At 47.5% G+C, this 16,472-nt stretch overlaps 1 protein-coding gene across 1 annotated transcript in view; it reads left to right on the forward strand.

Moving 5' to 3' along the window:
• Positions 1-16,472, forward strand: part of FBXW8 (F-box and WD repeat domain containing 8) — a 117,811-nt gene that overhangs the window by 35,759 nt on the left and 65,580 nt on the right. Inside the window, exon 5 of the mRNA XM_042961445.1 lies at positions 13,790-13,947. Within this exon, the coding sequence (XP_042817379.1) occupies positions 13,790-13,947 (158 nt within the window). The remainder of the gene's footprint in view (positions 1-13,789; positions 13,948-16,472) is intronic.

Consider the following 16,472-nt stretch of genomic DNA (forward strand, 5'->3'; position numbering starts at 1 on the left):
TCGGAGTCTGAAGTTGGTGGTGAGAAGCGCGCGGTGTAGCCTAGAGCTATAGTCCATTTGTCTCCATATGTCTTTCCTGGCTTTTAAACCACTCTTGTGGCGTGTTAGGTTAGTTTTCATTAAGGCAAACCGTCAGTATTTTATGAAGACATAAAAAAGTCAAGCAGGAATGATACGTGTTGGCACAAACAGCCCACTCTTACTCTTGTTCTGAGGCCGTTAGGAGGAAGGGCCGCGGCCACGCATAATCTTCCTGCCCCGCCACACAGTGTGTATCTGCTGCTTAACTTGTCCTGAAAGAGGCTTTTTAGTTATCTCCATCACGAAGAAATTGAATTTTAGCTTCTGTAAATTCCAGTGGCTTCTGTCCCAAAACCCCCTTTCGTGAATTCTTCCTGTTTGACTACAGAAATGTGAAACAGTTTGTGTATTTCTTTAATGTACAGTGAGGAGACCTATTTCATCTTTGGATTGAGAAGCAATCTTGACAGATCTCATGTTTTTTACTCGTACGTGGATCTTGAGAAGCTTAACAAAAGACCATGGGGGAGGGGAAGGGGAAAGGGAAAAAATAGTTACAGAGAGGGAGGGAGGCAGACCATCGGAGACTCTTAAATACAGAGAACAAACTGAGGGTTGATGGGGGCTTGGGGAGAGGGGGAAGTGGGTGATGGGCATGGAGGAGGGCACTTGTTGGGATGAGCACTGGGTGTTGTATGTAAGCCAATTTGACAATACATTATATTTAAAAAATAACAAATTTTCAGGAAAAAATGAATAAACAAAAAAAAAGCCGTCTTGAATTACAGTCTCAAATTGTATACTTAACATTTGAAGTGGAGACCAGAATACTTAAAACCCTGAGTCTGGATTAGATTTGGGGTGAGTCCCCTAGGAGAGGTTTCTACTTGGAGGAAACCAAAAACAAACCTTGGCCTGAACAGCTTGGTAGTAGGTAGTCTTTTTCTTTAAAGAGGACGCTTTCCTTTTTTTTTTTTTTCCCCCATTCTTAATGTTTATTTATTTATTTACTTCTGAAAGACAGGGGGCAAGCAGGGGAGGGGCAGAGACCAAGGGAGACACAGAGGCCAGAGCAGGCTCCAGGCTCTGAGCTGTCAGCAGAAAGCCAGATGTGGTGCTTGAACTCACAAACTGTGAGATCACGACCTGAGCCAAAGTCAGACGCTTAACTGACTGAGCCACCCAGGTGCCCCAAGAAGACTCGATCCTTAAGCATTCCTCGAAGGACACCATTTGAGTTGAAACTCCAAACAGGTAAATGTTCCGTGATCTGCGGGGCCTAAAAAAAGTATGTTTGCTTTAAACAAGATCTGCTCAGGAGGAACACTTTTCCTTAGCTTTTGTTTTGCTGGCCACAATTTAGAGGTTAATGCCCTTGCTGTAAATGCCGTAGAACTACTGTTTTTAGAAAGATGAGTGGACCACAAATACGGAAATGCGGCTTTTGGCTTCTGTCTCTCGTTGCTAAAATGTGGGCCTAAGAGCTCGTGCTCCATATGGTCCTTTCTGCCCACAAATTCTAAGACTCCATGGTAACTTGGAAAGGACCTCTGTCCTTCTAGCTTCAAGGGGTCTCCTGGTGTGTCAGGAGGCCTTTGAGGACAGAATATTGAGTTTGGACTGAGAGTCATAGAAGAAATTATGGCTAAAGGGGACTTTAATCTCAGAAGCCAAGTGTGAATTGATCTGGACACGGACCTCACAAGGGCAGGCCGGCCACGAGTCCAGAGGCCAGCCCTTTCTTTCCTGCCTGTCCGTTCCCCTGAGGGCTTCTCCACGTTACAGATGATGCCAGCGCGACGCAAAGCAGTGGCAGCGTTTGGTGGGTCGATAGGATGAAGCGGGACCTGTGGGTCAGAGAGGCTCCTCCCGACTCCTCTTCCTAAGAGGACCTTGCGTTTACGGCCTGGCATTGGGTACTTCGGTCTTGCTTGTGCGTAGAGCATCTTGTGTTTATCATTAAAATTTTATCTGGTGGTTACGATGCTTGTTTTCTGGGTCGGATCTTGGATCCCTTTTCATTTGAGACAGCGGTGTTTGTGGTTACCTCATTCCCGATCGATGTCGTATTCGCCCGGCTTTGTGCAGCCTGTGCATCTCCAAGGACTCGCCTGCAGAGACGCCACTTCGCCATCTCTTTCCCCCGTCCTTAGCCTGTGTTTCTCTGATTTTGCTTCTTTTCCTTTCTCTCCCTTTGATCATAGGCGGAATTTGTTCCGGGGCTTAAGTTTTGTGCACCTACAGCTAAACCGAAATCTGTTAAGTTTGTTTCATATAATTGACAGCAAGGGCTGTTACGAAACCTCCTGCTTCTTCCCATCTTTTTCAAGCCTCTGTGTAAAAGTTCCTGCTTTGGAGTCACGTTGCTAAGGCCTAGAGTAATTTGCATTACGATTAGCCTTGCAGGTGACCCCATCTTGGGTCTGCCTTGCTCTGCCTCACTCAGAACCAGAGTGACCTTCAAATACTCTTTCGCTCAAACCCGCCCGAGACCCAGACCTCAAATGAGCAGGACCTGGACGACGCCTCCTCCCTCAGACTTGTCTTCCAGCAGAGTAGGCAGATGTTATTCTCAGGGCTTTTGGTCTTTTGCTCTTTTTTCCATGAGTCTTCGCTTCCCTTACTATCTCACAGATGGTAATTTCAAGTTACCTTTTCCTGATGTTCTGAGCCCTTTGAAATTGGTTTCCAACCTACCTTTCTCCTGATTACTCTCCTGAGGGTAACTTTGGCTTTTCCCACGGTGCCTCAGTTGCCTCTGGCCATGTCTTCTTTATTTTTTAACATTGAGATATAAATCATACACCATAAAATGTACCCTTTTAGGTTGCAGAAGTCAGTAATTTCTAGTATATTCACAAGGCTGTGTAACCTTCTGCCACTGTCTCATCCAGAACATTTTCATCACCCTAAAAAGAACCCAGTCCCCATTCTTTAAGGCCCAACTCAAGTCTTCTCTCCTCCCACGGGCATCTATAGCCCCCTGGCGTATTAACCCCACCCCAATATCTGCCCACCTCCTGACTCCTGGGGAAGTGACTGTCTGCAGCTTCTAGCACAGCTTTGCCTTGACATTTTTGTTTTTTGCTGTGGCTTTACTTTGAAATAATTCACAGCCTTGTATTTTCTGTGCAGTTAATTTGTAAGCTTTTTTTTTTTTTTTTTTTTTTTTTTTAGTTTATTTGAGAGCAGGGTGAGGCAGAGAGAGAGGGAGAGAGAGAGAATTCCAAGCAGGCTCCACACGGTCAACGCAAAACCCGGCAAAACCCGTCGTGGTGCTCGAGCTTACATACCATGAGGTCATGACCTGAGCCAAAACCAGGAGTCGGACACTTAAATGACTAAGCCACCCAGGTGTCCCTGTAAGCATCTTTTTTAAAACTAGGGGTGGCATGTGATATTTGATTAACTGCCACAAAGTGCTTGTACATCATTTTGTCCGAAAGTACTACAATTTAATATACAGACCCCCATCCCACCTGTATACCACATGTTACGTGGTAAACTGGAGAAATCCCTAATTTCTCTGGTCTGTTCTTTGATTTCTTAGTCTTTTCAAGAAACTTGGAATCATGTAGTTTTAAACCTGGAAGGAGCTGTCGAGGACACTGTTTCAAAGCACGCTCGTTTTGTGTGGCTGACCGAGGCTGAGGGGTGTGGCGAGCCGGGACTGGCGTGTGCGTGCACGGCCGCTCTGCCGTTCGTCTGCAGTGTCCACGTGGAGAGCCGGGCGCCAGGGGTCCCTTCTCGAGTCCTCATTTGCTACTGTGATGGCCCGTACTACCAATCTTCTTTAAAAATTATAAAACACGTGCTTATTAAGAGCCTTTAAATTCCATAGAAGTGTGTGGAATAAAGAATGACACGTCCCTAAGCCTCGTTTTCCTAGGCTAGAGTCCCATTTGTGGAATTGCTGGATTTAGAGGAATACATTTTTCACATTTTCCAGATTAAGAAATTATTATTTTTAAAATATTTTTTGTATTTTTTTTATTGAATAGAGACTGAGACTGTGTGAGTCGGGGAGGGGCAGAGAGAGAGGGCGAGAGAATCCCAAGCAGGCTCTGCGCCAGCGGCTCGAGGGCTCGAACCCATGAAACTGCGAGATCATAACCTGAGCCAAAACCGAGAGTGGGACGCGTAACCGACTGAGCCACCCAGGTGCCCCGAGAAACTACTTTTGAAATGCCCCGATGACCCTCAGCTCCTTTCCAGTCTAATTTTTTGCTTTGAAGTCTCCAAACCGTCCCTCAAGCCTGCCCTCCTGAATACACCTCCCTCGTTTGTGTCTGTGCATAAGTAACGAGCAGACACGTTCACGTCTTAACCTCCTGCAGCATGGCTTCATCCCTGCCCTTCCACCGAGCCACACGCTGTCACCGGTGCTCACGGGCCGGCAGTCTTTTCTTGGCCCATCCCCTCCCGTGTTGTGGCCGTGTTGGGTCTTGTTGGCTGTATCCCTCTTAACGTGCTGGAGGTGGTGCATCGAGCGCGTGTGGACCCTCAGAGCCTTACACCGGGCCCGGCACCCGAGAACCTTGGAGGAAAGTGTACGGAATGAAAACTCCCTGCTTCTGGGACCCTGCGCTTTCTGACCGCATCTTCCGTACCTTACTGCTCGGGCTCCTGTTGCCGCCCTTCTTGCCTTTCTGTGGTCTTCTTTGGCCGCTTAGCAGTGGTGTGCAGCATCCCGGAAAGCACCTGCAGCCGTTGTTTTCTTTGCTGATTGGAAAAGTAGAAGTTCCTTCACCTGTGACTGAGTTAGTCAGACACAACCTATACCTTGTTCTTCCAGCTAAAACTTCCGTTTCTTTTTTTTTTTAATAAAATTTTTAAAAATGTTTATTTTTGAGAGAGAGACAGAGTGTGAGCAGGGCGGGGTGGGGAGGGGGCGCAGAGAGAGAGGGAGACACAGACTCCGAGGCAGGTTCCAGGCTCTCAGCACAGAGCCCGACGCGGGGCTCGAACTCCCGAACTGCGAGATCATGACCTGAGCCGAAGTCGGATGCTTAACCCAGGCGCCCCACCCATTTCTTTAACCTGAGGAGAAATTTGTGTTCAGAAGCCAGCAATCTCCACGCAGTAAACCACCTGTCTGTCAGAGTTCATCCTCCGGCTGTGTTTCCTCTGTGATGGGGTACGACTCCTGAAACTGAGGTTTCGTGTGTGCTTTCCCTTATATTTAGAAGAAGAGATGTGATCTGGACGGTTTGTGGATTATCCGCGATTAGGAAGTGTGGTCTTTGTGTTTCTTTTGGTGATGACAGCTCTGAGAATTTTAAAATGTTTCTCAAGTTCTGCAGATCAGAGATGAGCCTAGGGGAACATCCCTGGCCTGTTTTGTGATGCTTCCACTGTTCTTCGTGTCCCCAGTTGCACTCTGGAAGGGAAGAGCGTTGAAAACAGAGGACCTCACGAGTTGAGAGGGGCCCCGTTGTAAACCTGAGCTGTAGGTCTAGGTGTGATGGGCCAGAAGGAGGTTGGCTTTACCGCCACCTAGTGAAGGAGAGAACCCCAGGTACGACGTGCAGGACACCGTCAGCTTGGGGCTCGCCGGGGGCCTTGTGCGCCGCCCCCCGTGAGGCTGTTAGCTCCCCAGACGCTTTTGTCAGGTGCCCGGGTGAACGGTGGTGTCTTCAAACAAACTCCCTCCTCACTGTTACTTACGATTCGCAAGCCAGAAGCGATGCGGTTTGCGGAAGAGCATGCTTCTCTATCCCCGTTCGAGGACCTTTTCCTCCCCGTTTGGTTGAAACGATTTGAAGCCCCCTCTCTGTGTCGCGGTTTTTCTCAACACTCCTTGATGTTTTCCTGCCCTGTCCTCTGCTGATGTGATCTGCCTTGTTAGCGTACGGTCTCTGTCTGCGCTGGAAGGAACGGTGACGGCGTCTCAGTGTCTCTGATCTGTGATCCGCGATCGGTGCCTCTGCCAAGAGTGGTTGGAGGGGCGGACTAGCATTTGGCGTGGCAAAATATCAGCACTCTTCCTTCCCCTGTGGTCTCGTTTCCATCCACCCCTGTTCCCTTTGAGGCAAGAGTGCCCGAGCAGACGTGTGACCAGAGTGCCGGCACCTGTCTGTAGCAGCCAAGTGACTTGTGGCCGTGGCTCCGGCTTCTACCTTTATTAGCTCTGTATGTCCGCACGACCTGGACACCAGGGCTTCCAGGCGTCTGCGGGGGGGAAGCTGAGCTTCGAGCTTCCAGTTTCTACATGTAAAATAGAACGTGTGCCTGTCCGGTTCAGTTTGCACTTGCGGTTGTCTCATCATTTCTAATTAAGAACCACAGGAAAATAGGGATTCAGATGCAGCCCCACATCTAAGGGAACTTGAAACACCCTGCTTTTAGCCCCTCTTCCTCCACTTTTTCCCCGTAATTAAAAAAGTGCCCTTTGGTTGACCATGTACCGTACCACAAATGGCTTTCCTCTGAAATCGTGTGTGTGCCCCATTTTAAAAATATATTCCACCCAGGAGCTAAAGACGGCAAAGGCGGGATTTAATACTCGGCTAGCTTCAAGTGAGTGTATAAAAAACGGGTAATACCTGCGGATTGCTTTGAGACGTTTGAGATAACATGCTTTGTAAGTAGAGACTGGTGATAAAGATGTGTTAGATAAATGTCCCCTCGCTTATACTTAGTAAGGACATGCTTTTTATCTTTCTCCTTCTTAAGGAACTTTTTCTCTTGACCGTTTTCCTTTCAACCTTGGTTTATATAGATTTTGTGCTGCGGCTCATTATGACATTGGACTGTCGCCCGTAAGGAATTCGATCATTATCCGTTAGGGACCTCTTTTTAAAAATACTTCTAAATTTATTTATTTTCTGCTGTGAGGTATACATGCTCTTCTGGTAAATAAGTCTGAGGTAAGGTATTGATAAGAGACTGGAGAAGAGCATTACATTTATTATATCCTTAATGAAGGAGCTCCAGAATATCCTTAATAAATACTGGTGAACTCATGACTGCATTTATCCATCTCTGGTTCTCCAAGGAATAATGGGAAGGGCCACAGCTACAATAACTCTGCATAACCATCATTGACTCTGACTCTATTGATTGTGATTAACCAAGATGTATGGAAAACAGTTTTAAGTGTGTAGTGCATGTATCTCGTAAGGTCCATTAAGACGTTCATTATTTTTCAATTGATGCGTCTTAAGCTGCACTTGATGTCTACAGTAGTGCTTTTCCACGGAAAGACTGCACTGTGGGATTGAGTTCATTTTGTTAATTGCATAATCCAATACAGTCATGTTTCATAGAAAACAGTAAATACTCTTGATTTCATTGATTTGTACTCTTTGGTTATTACTAAACTATGGAGCATGTGAATAGTCCTTAAAGCTTCTACATGTTAAGGGAAAAAATGTTTCCTGAAACGTGGGACCTCTGCCAAATTGCTTTGTAGGCTTTAAACCACTTCTACCTTCTGAGTTTAAGTCGGTAGATTGATTCATTCAACATTTACTAAGCACGTAGGAATACTCCAGACACCTCCCTTCCTCCCCGGCTGGCAAGGGACACGGCCCAGGCGGCCACACAACAACCAGGGAGACGTGAGGGGAGGCCGAGAGCAGGGCGCCCGCCATGGTACACTGGGGAGAGGCACCTCGTCCGGGCCCGGAGTCAGGCCGGCTTTCTGCTGGGACGTGACTTCTCAGCCGAGTCTGGAAGGATGAGTGGGAGCTGGCGGGTAGAGTTTTGTCTGAGGCAGGGATGCGAATGAGTTCCCTACGTGCTGCCACTCCTCAGTCCCACACCTGCGATGGGCATTAATAATCCATCGCGGCATTGTGATGGCGTTCAGCTTCAGGATCCTTCTCCACACCCGGCTGTAGGCAGCCGCTACCAGCTTCCCGGATTTGACACACAAATGCGAGCATTTGCAGTCCTGGCCTGAGGCCTCGTAGCAAGGCTCCTTTGGGCTGCCGCGAGCATTGACCAGAAGAGAACCGTGACTTCGCTTTGGGGATGGTTGTACGCGTGTGGCTCTGTCGAGGGTGCGGTTCTGTCAGCCGTTCTGTACGTCCTCCCACGTCCCCCGTGGAGCGTGTGTGGGAGGCCGCACTGCCCCCACCCGGCCTCACGCTCCTTGCCAGCACGGGGAGTCTTTTTGTTGGCTGCCTCCCTTCCGGTTAGAGACGGTGGTGGGATTGGTGGCTTAGGTTCGGGAGCTGTGTCCTGCAAGCCTGAGTCCCAGTACTGAAAACCATAAAGGACGTATGTTGCACTTGAGTGGGGATGGTTCTGGAAAGCCGTATTTGTTTGAAGACACTGTCCTGTGAGGAGGCAGCCTGGCTCGTTGGCTAAGCAGCAGTTGGAGAACAGCCTGGGGACCTGTTTTGATCCCAGCTGTGCCACTAAAATGTTTTTTGTGACTTTGGGTGAGTCACTTAACCTTACTTACAGCATTCTTAAATCAAAACAACCCCCTCTCCGCCCCCCCCCCCCCCCCCCCCCCCCCCCCCCCCCCCCCCCCGTCATGAAGAGCCTGGGGAAAAAAGTGTTTTTAGCAAATAAGTACAGGCACCTGGAAGCAGTGTAAACACCCCGTTTCCTCTCTGCTGCCCACCCCCCTCCTTGGATATTTATGCAAGAAGAAAGGCTAAAGTTGGGTTTGTTTGTTTGTTTGTTTGTTTGTTTGTTTGTTTGTTTTTTAACTGCACAGCATTTCTTCTTTTCCTTTGGGTCTCTTAGTCCAAATGAGTAGTCCGTTTGGTGGAAACTTACTAGTTAATGGAAGCTCTTCGGTGGTAAATCATCGAAAATTGGCAATTGCTCTGGCGTGCGGAGCTTGAGAGAGGCTCTATTCCCATTCTTTCAACAAAAAATCAGCTGTGGTCTCTGACCTATTTATTTGGAGGTAACCTCGCCAAGCGTAAAAGAGATTGAGAGAGCATACAGTGTCACTGGTCCGTGCCATGGGCTGGGACATCCTCCCTCATTTTGAAAAGCCTTCTTTCTCCTTCAGTTTTTCTTTAGTGCTCTTACATCAGCTAATATATTAGTTGCAGTTGTACTCTGCACAGACACTAATTAGAGAGCCATCAACATTGGGGTCCAAAGGCTTACCGACAATGCAACTGTCATAGTGGCGTCTTAATTGGTTGAGTGTAATTGTCATTAGGCAGCGATAAAGACATCTGGAGCTCTGGAGAAAAATCAGCTTTTTTTCCTGCCTCCCTTCGATATCTGTTCTTGCTTCTCCTGGCCAATGTTGTTAAGCACTTTTAGATCACATTTAGGGCTTAGTCCATTTCCCTCTGCTCCAACCGGTGTTGTATCCTCATGAAGCTGTCTGTTTCTTGAGCACGAGTTCGTTCACATGGAGTCTGATCTCCTTGGCTATGGCTGCTTGCATTTGCATTAGATTCTAGAGCCTGGCTCTGAGTCATCCCCCAGCACCTCCTGAAACCGTATTTATTCTCTGTTCGTTCTGCTCAAAAAGGAGACATACGGTCTTTTATATTTTGCAGCAAAACATTTATGCTATTGGGGCACCTGGGTGGTGCAGTCAGTCAGTCGATCGTCCAACTCTTGTTTTTGGCTCAGGTCATGATCTCAGGGTCATGGGACTGAGCCCTCTTTGGGCTCTGAGATGGCTGGAGCCTGCTTAAGATTGATATATTCTCTCTCTCTCTCTCTCTCTCTCTCTCTCTCTCTCTCTCTGTCTCTCTGTGACCCTCTCCCTGGCTCACATGCTCTCTCTGAAATTAAAATTAAATTATATAAAAAAAAAAGAAAAAAAACATTGATCTGTTCTCATGCTCTTTGGACATGAAGAATGAAGTTGATTTAAATGGATATCTATGAAAATGTTCTTCTTTACCAAAATAATTTAGCTTATCCTGTGTTTTTATAGATACTTTAATGAGTTTGGAAGTAAATGCAGGGAATTTAATACCTATCAGTGTGTGTGTTCTGAGTGTGTCACTGACCATCAGCAGAAGGTGGGCAGTAGGAGTGGAAGGAGGTGCCACTCAAACCAGTCAGGTTGTTCCTTGTGGACACCCTCTTTCAGTCACTGTTTACTGTTACCCGTGTGTAAGCCACTGTGATGGAGATAACAGCATTGATATCTGGCCTTCTCAGGGACTTGACAGTGAAGTTGGGACCTGGAATGTAACTGTGAATGCCGTTTCTTCAGGTACAGGGCGTGCTAGTTGAGTCAGAAGAGGCTTCCTGGGGGAGGAGGGCATCTGCTGGACACTGAGGGGTTGGTAGGCTTGGGCTAGGTAAGGGGTTCTCCATTTTTAAAAAAAAATTTTTTTTTTTAACATTTATTTATTTTTGAGACAGAGAGAGACAGAGCATGAACAGGGGAGGGGCAGAGAGAGAGGGAGACACAGAATCCGAAACAGGCTCCAGCCTCTGAGTGGTCAGCACAGAGCCTGATGCGGGGCTCGAACTCACGGACCGTGAGATCATGACCTGAGCCAAAGTCGGACACTTAACCGACCGAGCCACTCAGGCGCCCCAGGGGGTTCTCCATGTTGCCTAAACATTGGAAACACTGATGGCCTGGTTCCACTGCGAGAGAGTCCGATTTTAAGTGGTCTGTGTGTGCTTCGGGCATCAGGACTTTGGAAAGCATCCCAGGTGATTCTTGTGTGCAGCCAGCACTGGGACCCCCCCGGGCTGGGTTGTCAGGAGGGAGAACACCCCAGAAAAGTGGACAGTTGAACAGAGATGCAGAGGCAAGAGTATGTGGAAGCCAGAAATGGCGGACTTGGCTGGAGGCTGGTTCACGCTAAGGAAGAGCAGAACAGGAGACTGGGTGGAAGCTAGTTTGGGGAGGGTTCTCTGTGCAAGGCCCAGTGATGAAGCCGTCAAGGCCTGAGGAGCTAGTGAGCTTCCTCAGTGTCCAGTGCTATTGTGGCCTGACTCTTCGAGTTGTTGGACTCACAGCTGTGAGTAAGGCCCAGCCCCTGCCCTGAGAAGCAGGCTTGTAGGTTCTTGGGGAGATGAGCAGACACACACACACACGCACGCACGCACGCACACACACTCACACTTGCCATGAGAAAAAAGTCTACGTTGCTGTCATCTGGGCTAGATCACGGGGGGACTTGGGCTAGTGTGGAGGTGAAGGGAGGGAGGGAGAATGAGTATTCATGTCATCAAGTACTTTTGAGAGCTTGGCTTGTGCAGGGTTGACTTTGGTGGAGGCTCAAACTAAGGGGCTGTGAGGTGCCGAGAGGTTTGGACCGGAGTGGCATCCCTGGAAAAGGGAAGGGAGAGGACGTGGCCCCTGAACGCAGAGGGCAGTGTGTGGTGGGCGGCAGAGAGGGTATGGAGGAGCTGCCCGGTTTTGCACCAGTGATGGGACTAGTGTGGTCACTGAGGAAAGGAAGGAGTTTAGCAACAGGCTCGTTTGTGGGGAACTGAAGCCTTTCAAGGAGCACATGCATTTAATTCTAGACACATGGCATCTCAGGGTGAGTGGGACATTTTTTGTGGAGGACAGGCCCATCAGGACCCTCCACGTATTAATAGAGTGCTCTTGGTGTGGGGCCCTGCGTGCCCTCTCTCTCCTCCTCCCGGGAGCTGAGCGGGGGCATCCGGTTGTATTTCCCAGCTTGCTGCTGGGTGTGGTCCAGCAGTTTTTCAGGTTTTGGTTTTGTGGTTTTGCCTCCAAACTATATGTGTAAAGGGACCTTGGGGCTGGAGCTCAGGCCGCTGAAACGCTCTCCTGTGGCCCCTGGTGGGGTGCACCTGTGAGACTGTGGGTGTGGGCCAGCGTACTGGTCGTCAACGGACAGGAAGCACACCTCCCAAGCACACCTCGCCCTAAAAGCCCTTCGTTCTCTGACTACCGCGTTCCCTTTCCGTGTCTCCCACTCCCCTTCTCTGTACTTCTGGGGGCGTCACCACCCCTCTCTCTTTTCTTTTTTTTAATCTTTTTTAATGTTTATTTATTATTGAGAGACAGAGAGAGACAGAGCATGAGTGGGGGAGGGGCAGAGAGAGGGAGACACAGAATCCGAAGCAGGCTCCAGGCTGTCAGCACAGAGCCTGACGCGGGGCTCGAACCCACATACCACGAGATCATGACTTGAACCAAAGTCGGACGCTTAACCAACTGAGCCACCCGGGTGCCCCGCCCTTCTCTCTTTTCTGAAATGGCTCCTTCCTTCCACATGGAATGTAACCTGGAGAATCTCGTCATGCACAGTCTAGACAGTCAAACACGTTATCTCTGTTGAGTGTTGCGATAGCTAAGCGAGTGGCCTCCGTCCAGGGAACGCCGGAGTTGTTGTCCGGGATGTCGTGGTGAGCCTGGTAGATCTGGCACAGTGGTGTGTGTTCTTGTGTAGGGTTCCTCATTAGGAGGGGTGATTTGGAATACTGCCCGGAAGACCTGGGAGCCAGCGGCCGTGCTTTGGCCGCGGGGATATCAATATCCGCCCTTGCTTGCTTATCGCCAGGCTTAACGACGCTCGTGGAGTGAACGTTCCTATTTACTGGGGGATCCGTGGTCCTGCAGAGTTCCCTGAGTCCGATTTTAGAAAGCACGTCTCTCCTGTTGGCCCTTTACACCACACGTACACTCCCCAGGCGCCGTCCTGCAGGGGGAGAACCGGATCTCCAACGGAGGGACTTTGTGTGACAGAATCACCTTTGAATTACATGATATGTGTATTTACTGTCAGTAGTTTGAGGGCAATCCTGCTACGTTCAGTAAACGAAGCACTCCTCTATCAGAGTGTTCTTAGTTTGTTTATTGAGAAATCTCCCATGAGAAACTGATCTGTAACGACTTCACAGATCTATCATGTGATTTCAGTAGTTAAGTAAATCTCAGAGATTATCTTGTTTGAGTGTTTATACTTTTAATGTCAGATCCAAGAAACCCTGAAGGACCTACAGCCTCAGGAGGACTGAACCTGCTTAAACTTGCCTGCCTGTCTTTGTGTTTGTGGGGGTGCATCATTAGACTCTTAAAGCATTTCTAACACACCTCCTCACAGTCGCCGTACATGTTGAATCGAACCCTCTGTGGCAGATGTAAGGAACTTGGTGTAAATACCTCGATGGCAGGCACACCACCTCATCTGGTCATTCCATTATCCTCGTATCTGTGGGGCCTGATGTCTGAGCAGCTTCTGGCCCTGCCTTGGCTTTGATGGAGAGAGTCATTTGTTGGAGTGGCAGTAGTAATAGGAGAGAGTGAGTGCTCCTGTTTTCTAAGTGGGCAAAACCGGGGAGCGTCATGCATTCGGGCAAGAGCTTTTCATGAGAAAGCAGCATTGTCTGGCTGCTAAAGGCAAGATTTAATTGTTTCGGCAAACCAATTAGTCTTTGGGGACTTTAATCAGTCAAATCTGATGCATGGATGAGGCATTAGAAAGCTCGAGCCTGTAAGACCATTAGTCCTTAGCATCTCTCTGTCTTGAGTGTATATGTGTAAACAAACACTGGGACTTCTACAAATTCCTGTTAGCCATCCCTTTGCTGGGAGAATGCAGGGTAGCAGACCCGTTACGATAGCGTAAAGGAGATCTCGACACCCAGTGTCGTAGTGTGGCGTTCTCATTGAACCGTCACCATTGTGCTGTGAGAACACGAACCGTGTTGACAGCCTTCTGTCGTCTGCTTGACATTTTCTCCTGTTGGAGTCACTCATCTAAACAACGTGGCAAGAGTGGTTCTACACCGACCAGATCTTCTTCCTCTGTTGTTTGAAGGCTCTCCCCATTTTCCCCACCACAGCCCTGCTCTCCGGTCCCCATTTGGACCCAGGTGTGCCCTTCTTTTCCAGATATACATCAGGGGACGTAAGGGTGTGGGACACCCGCACCTGGGACTACACAGCCCCTTTCCTGGACTCAGAGTATGAGGAGGACGAGCCTGGAATGCAGCCATATGTCTCCTTTGTGAGGATAAACAGCTCGCTGGCGGTAGCGGCTTATGAGGATGGTAAGTAACCGCAACCCTCCTCCCTATTAAGGAAAAAAAAAAAAAAAGCTTTACAAAAATTAAGCAGCTGTGGCCGGCTCCCCCCCCTAATCCCTGCATACATACACGTGGGCACACACACATGTGCACACACATACACCCACTCTTTGCCTTTATGTGAAGAAGTTGGCCAATAACCGTCCATGCATTAGTAGGCAGTGGAGCACAGCACCCAGTAAGACTGGTGTTTAATTCCTACTGGAGCTGGTAGACTGGGTTTCTGTGCCAGACACGAGGCTGGCCAAGCCATCTTAAGCAAATAGCTTGTTTGGTATAAAATATTAAATATACTTGGCCTACTTTTCCTTCAGTCTCTGCTCAGTCCAAAGGGAACAGGGAAAGGGAGGGATAGACAGATAATCTATTGACAAATATGGAAGTAGAAAAATAAAAGTCAGTGCCTACCTTTTCCTGGCACTTCCATACCATACAAGATAATTTACGGTGATCTGTGGTCTCTCTGGGATTGATAGAATCCTTTTGTGTACAAACAACTGCGGATTTACAGAACTAGCTAGGAAAAGTCTAAAATTATATGCACCTGAGTCATGAAACACTGGTCAGTTTTGTAGCTAACAAGAATAATGATTTCGAGGGCCATGACATCCGTGTTCGTGCCTTTCATTATGTGTGAATTTGGAATCTCTAAGCTCTGTTTCCCCACTTGCCTGAAAGGTGAACCACAAAATATTTTGGAGTGTTAGTGTTCATGTTGTGGCACTATGGCAAATCTTCAGAGTCAGTGGTTGGCTCAGGGACAAAACTATAGTAAAGTAGCTCATGGGCAATTTTAGATTCGTATGTCGTTTAAAAAATAGGGCTGAAGTCTTGAAAATATTTTCGATTTATTTAACAACATAAACTCTGTTCTTTCGGTTTGACATTAGTAGACACCATTGGTAGATCTTTTTCAGCCTCTAGAAATTCAGCTAAGCTGTTTCTGTGGTATATAGTATTTCCTCTATGTTTACTGAGATCCTGGATAGATAACAGAAGATCAGCTTGGGTGTGTTTGGTACTTTCCAAATTACCAATGAGGTTTTTTGTGTGTGTGGTTTAATTTTTTTAAATTTTATTTATTTATTTTTAAATTTACATCCAAATTAGCTAGTATATAGTGCAACAATGATTTCAGGAGTAGATTCCTTAATGCCCCTTACCCATTTAGCCCATTCTCCCTCCCACAGCCCCTCCAGCAACCCTCAGTTTGTTCTCCATATTTATGAGTCTCTTCTGTTTTGTCCCCCTCCCTGTTTTTATCTTATTTTTGTTTCCCTTCCCTTATGTTCATCTGTTCTGTGTCTTAAAGTGCTCCTATGAGTGAAGTCATATGATATTTGTCTTTCTCTGACTAATTTCACTTAGCATAATACCCTCCAGTTCCATCCACGTAGTTGCAAATGGCAAGATTTCATTCTTTTTGATTGCCGAGTAATACTCCTTTGTATATACATACCACATCTTCTTTATCCATTCATCCGTCAGTGGACATTTGGGCTCTTTCCATACGTTGGCTATTGTTGAAAGTGCTGCTCTAAACATGGGGGTGCATGTGTCCCTTCGAAACAGCACACCTGTATCCCGTGGATAAATGCCTAGTAGTGCACTTGCTGGGTTGTAGGGTAGTTCTGTTTTTAGTTTTTTGAGGAACCTCCATACTGTTTACCAGAGTGGCTGCACCAGCTTGCATTCCCGGAGGGTTTTTTAAATACAAGTATGCAAAGGTTGTAGTACAGTTAGAATCCTACAGTTTTAGAATCCTCTCCTAGCCCCCCCGCCCCCGCCACGTGCATACATGTACACCCACATTTTTCTTCAGACGGGGAAACGGGGGTCCAGAGAGGCCAACGGAGTGATTTGTGTGAGTGCATCCAGAAGTGTGAATATTGTCCCAGGCCATGCCAGCGTTGTAGTGCACTATGTAAGTAATCTGAAACACAGATGCCTGGAGGAATATGGGCACCTGATTGATTTCCACCCCCACGTTTCCTATCTTGTGAGCTTGAAAATACAGCTTGAGGAGATAGGCATGCGGGCTCCTGGTTTTGCGTCACTGGTGACAATCGTGTTTGTCCCCCTCTTCCCTGTTGCCGCACAGAAACATTGGGGAGCCACAAAGGTAGGACAGAGAGACTACTTCCTTTGGCAAATAATGGCCAAAGTGTATGTTTAAAACTTGATTTTAAAAAATGCAGTTAAAATTCAAACAGAGCAAAAGTATAAAATGAAAAGAAAGCATATCCAAAGAGAAGCTGAAGTGTTCCATCGTGCCCCCGTCTCTGTCCCTTTCACGTTTTACTCAGAGGTCCTATGCGATGTGCTTTTCTGCACCTTGCTTTTATTTTATTTTATTTTATTTTATTTTATTTTATTTTATTTTATTTTTTTAATAACATAATGACACATCTTGGTATCCTTCCACATTGGCACTTATAGGTAAACTTTTTCATCCTGTGTACTATGGCATGAAGTGGCTGTATTTATAA

The sequence above is a fragment of the Panthera tigris genome, chromosome D3, assembly GCF_018350195.1.
Source record: "Panthera tigris isolate Pti1 chromosome D3, P.tigris_Pti1_mat1.1, whole genome shotgun sequence".
NCBI lineage: Eukaryota > Metazoa > Chordata > Mammalia > Carnivora > Felidae > Panthera > Panthera tigris.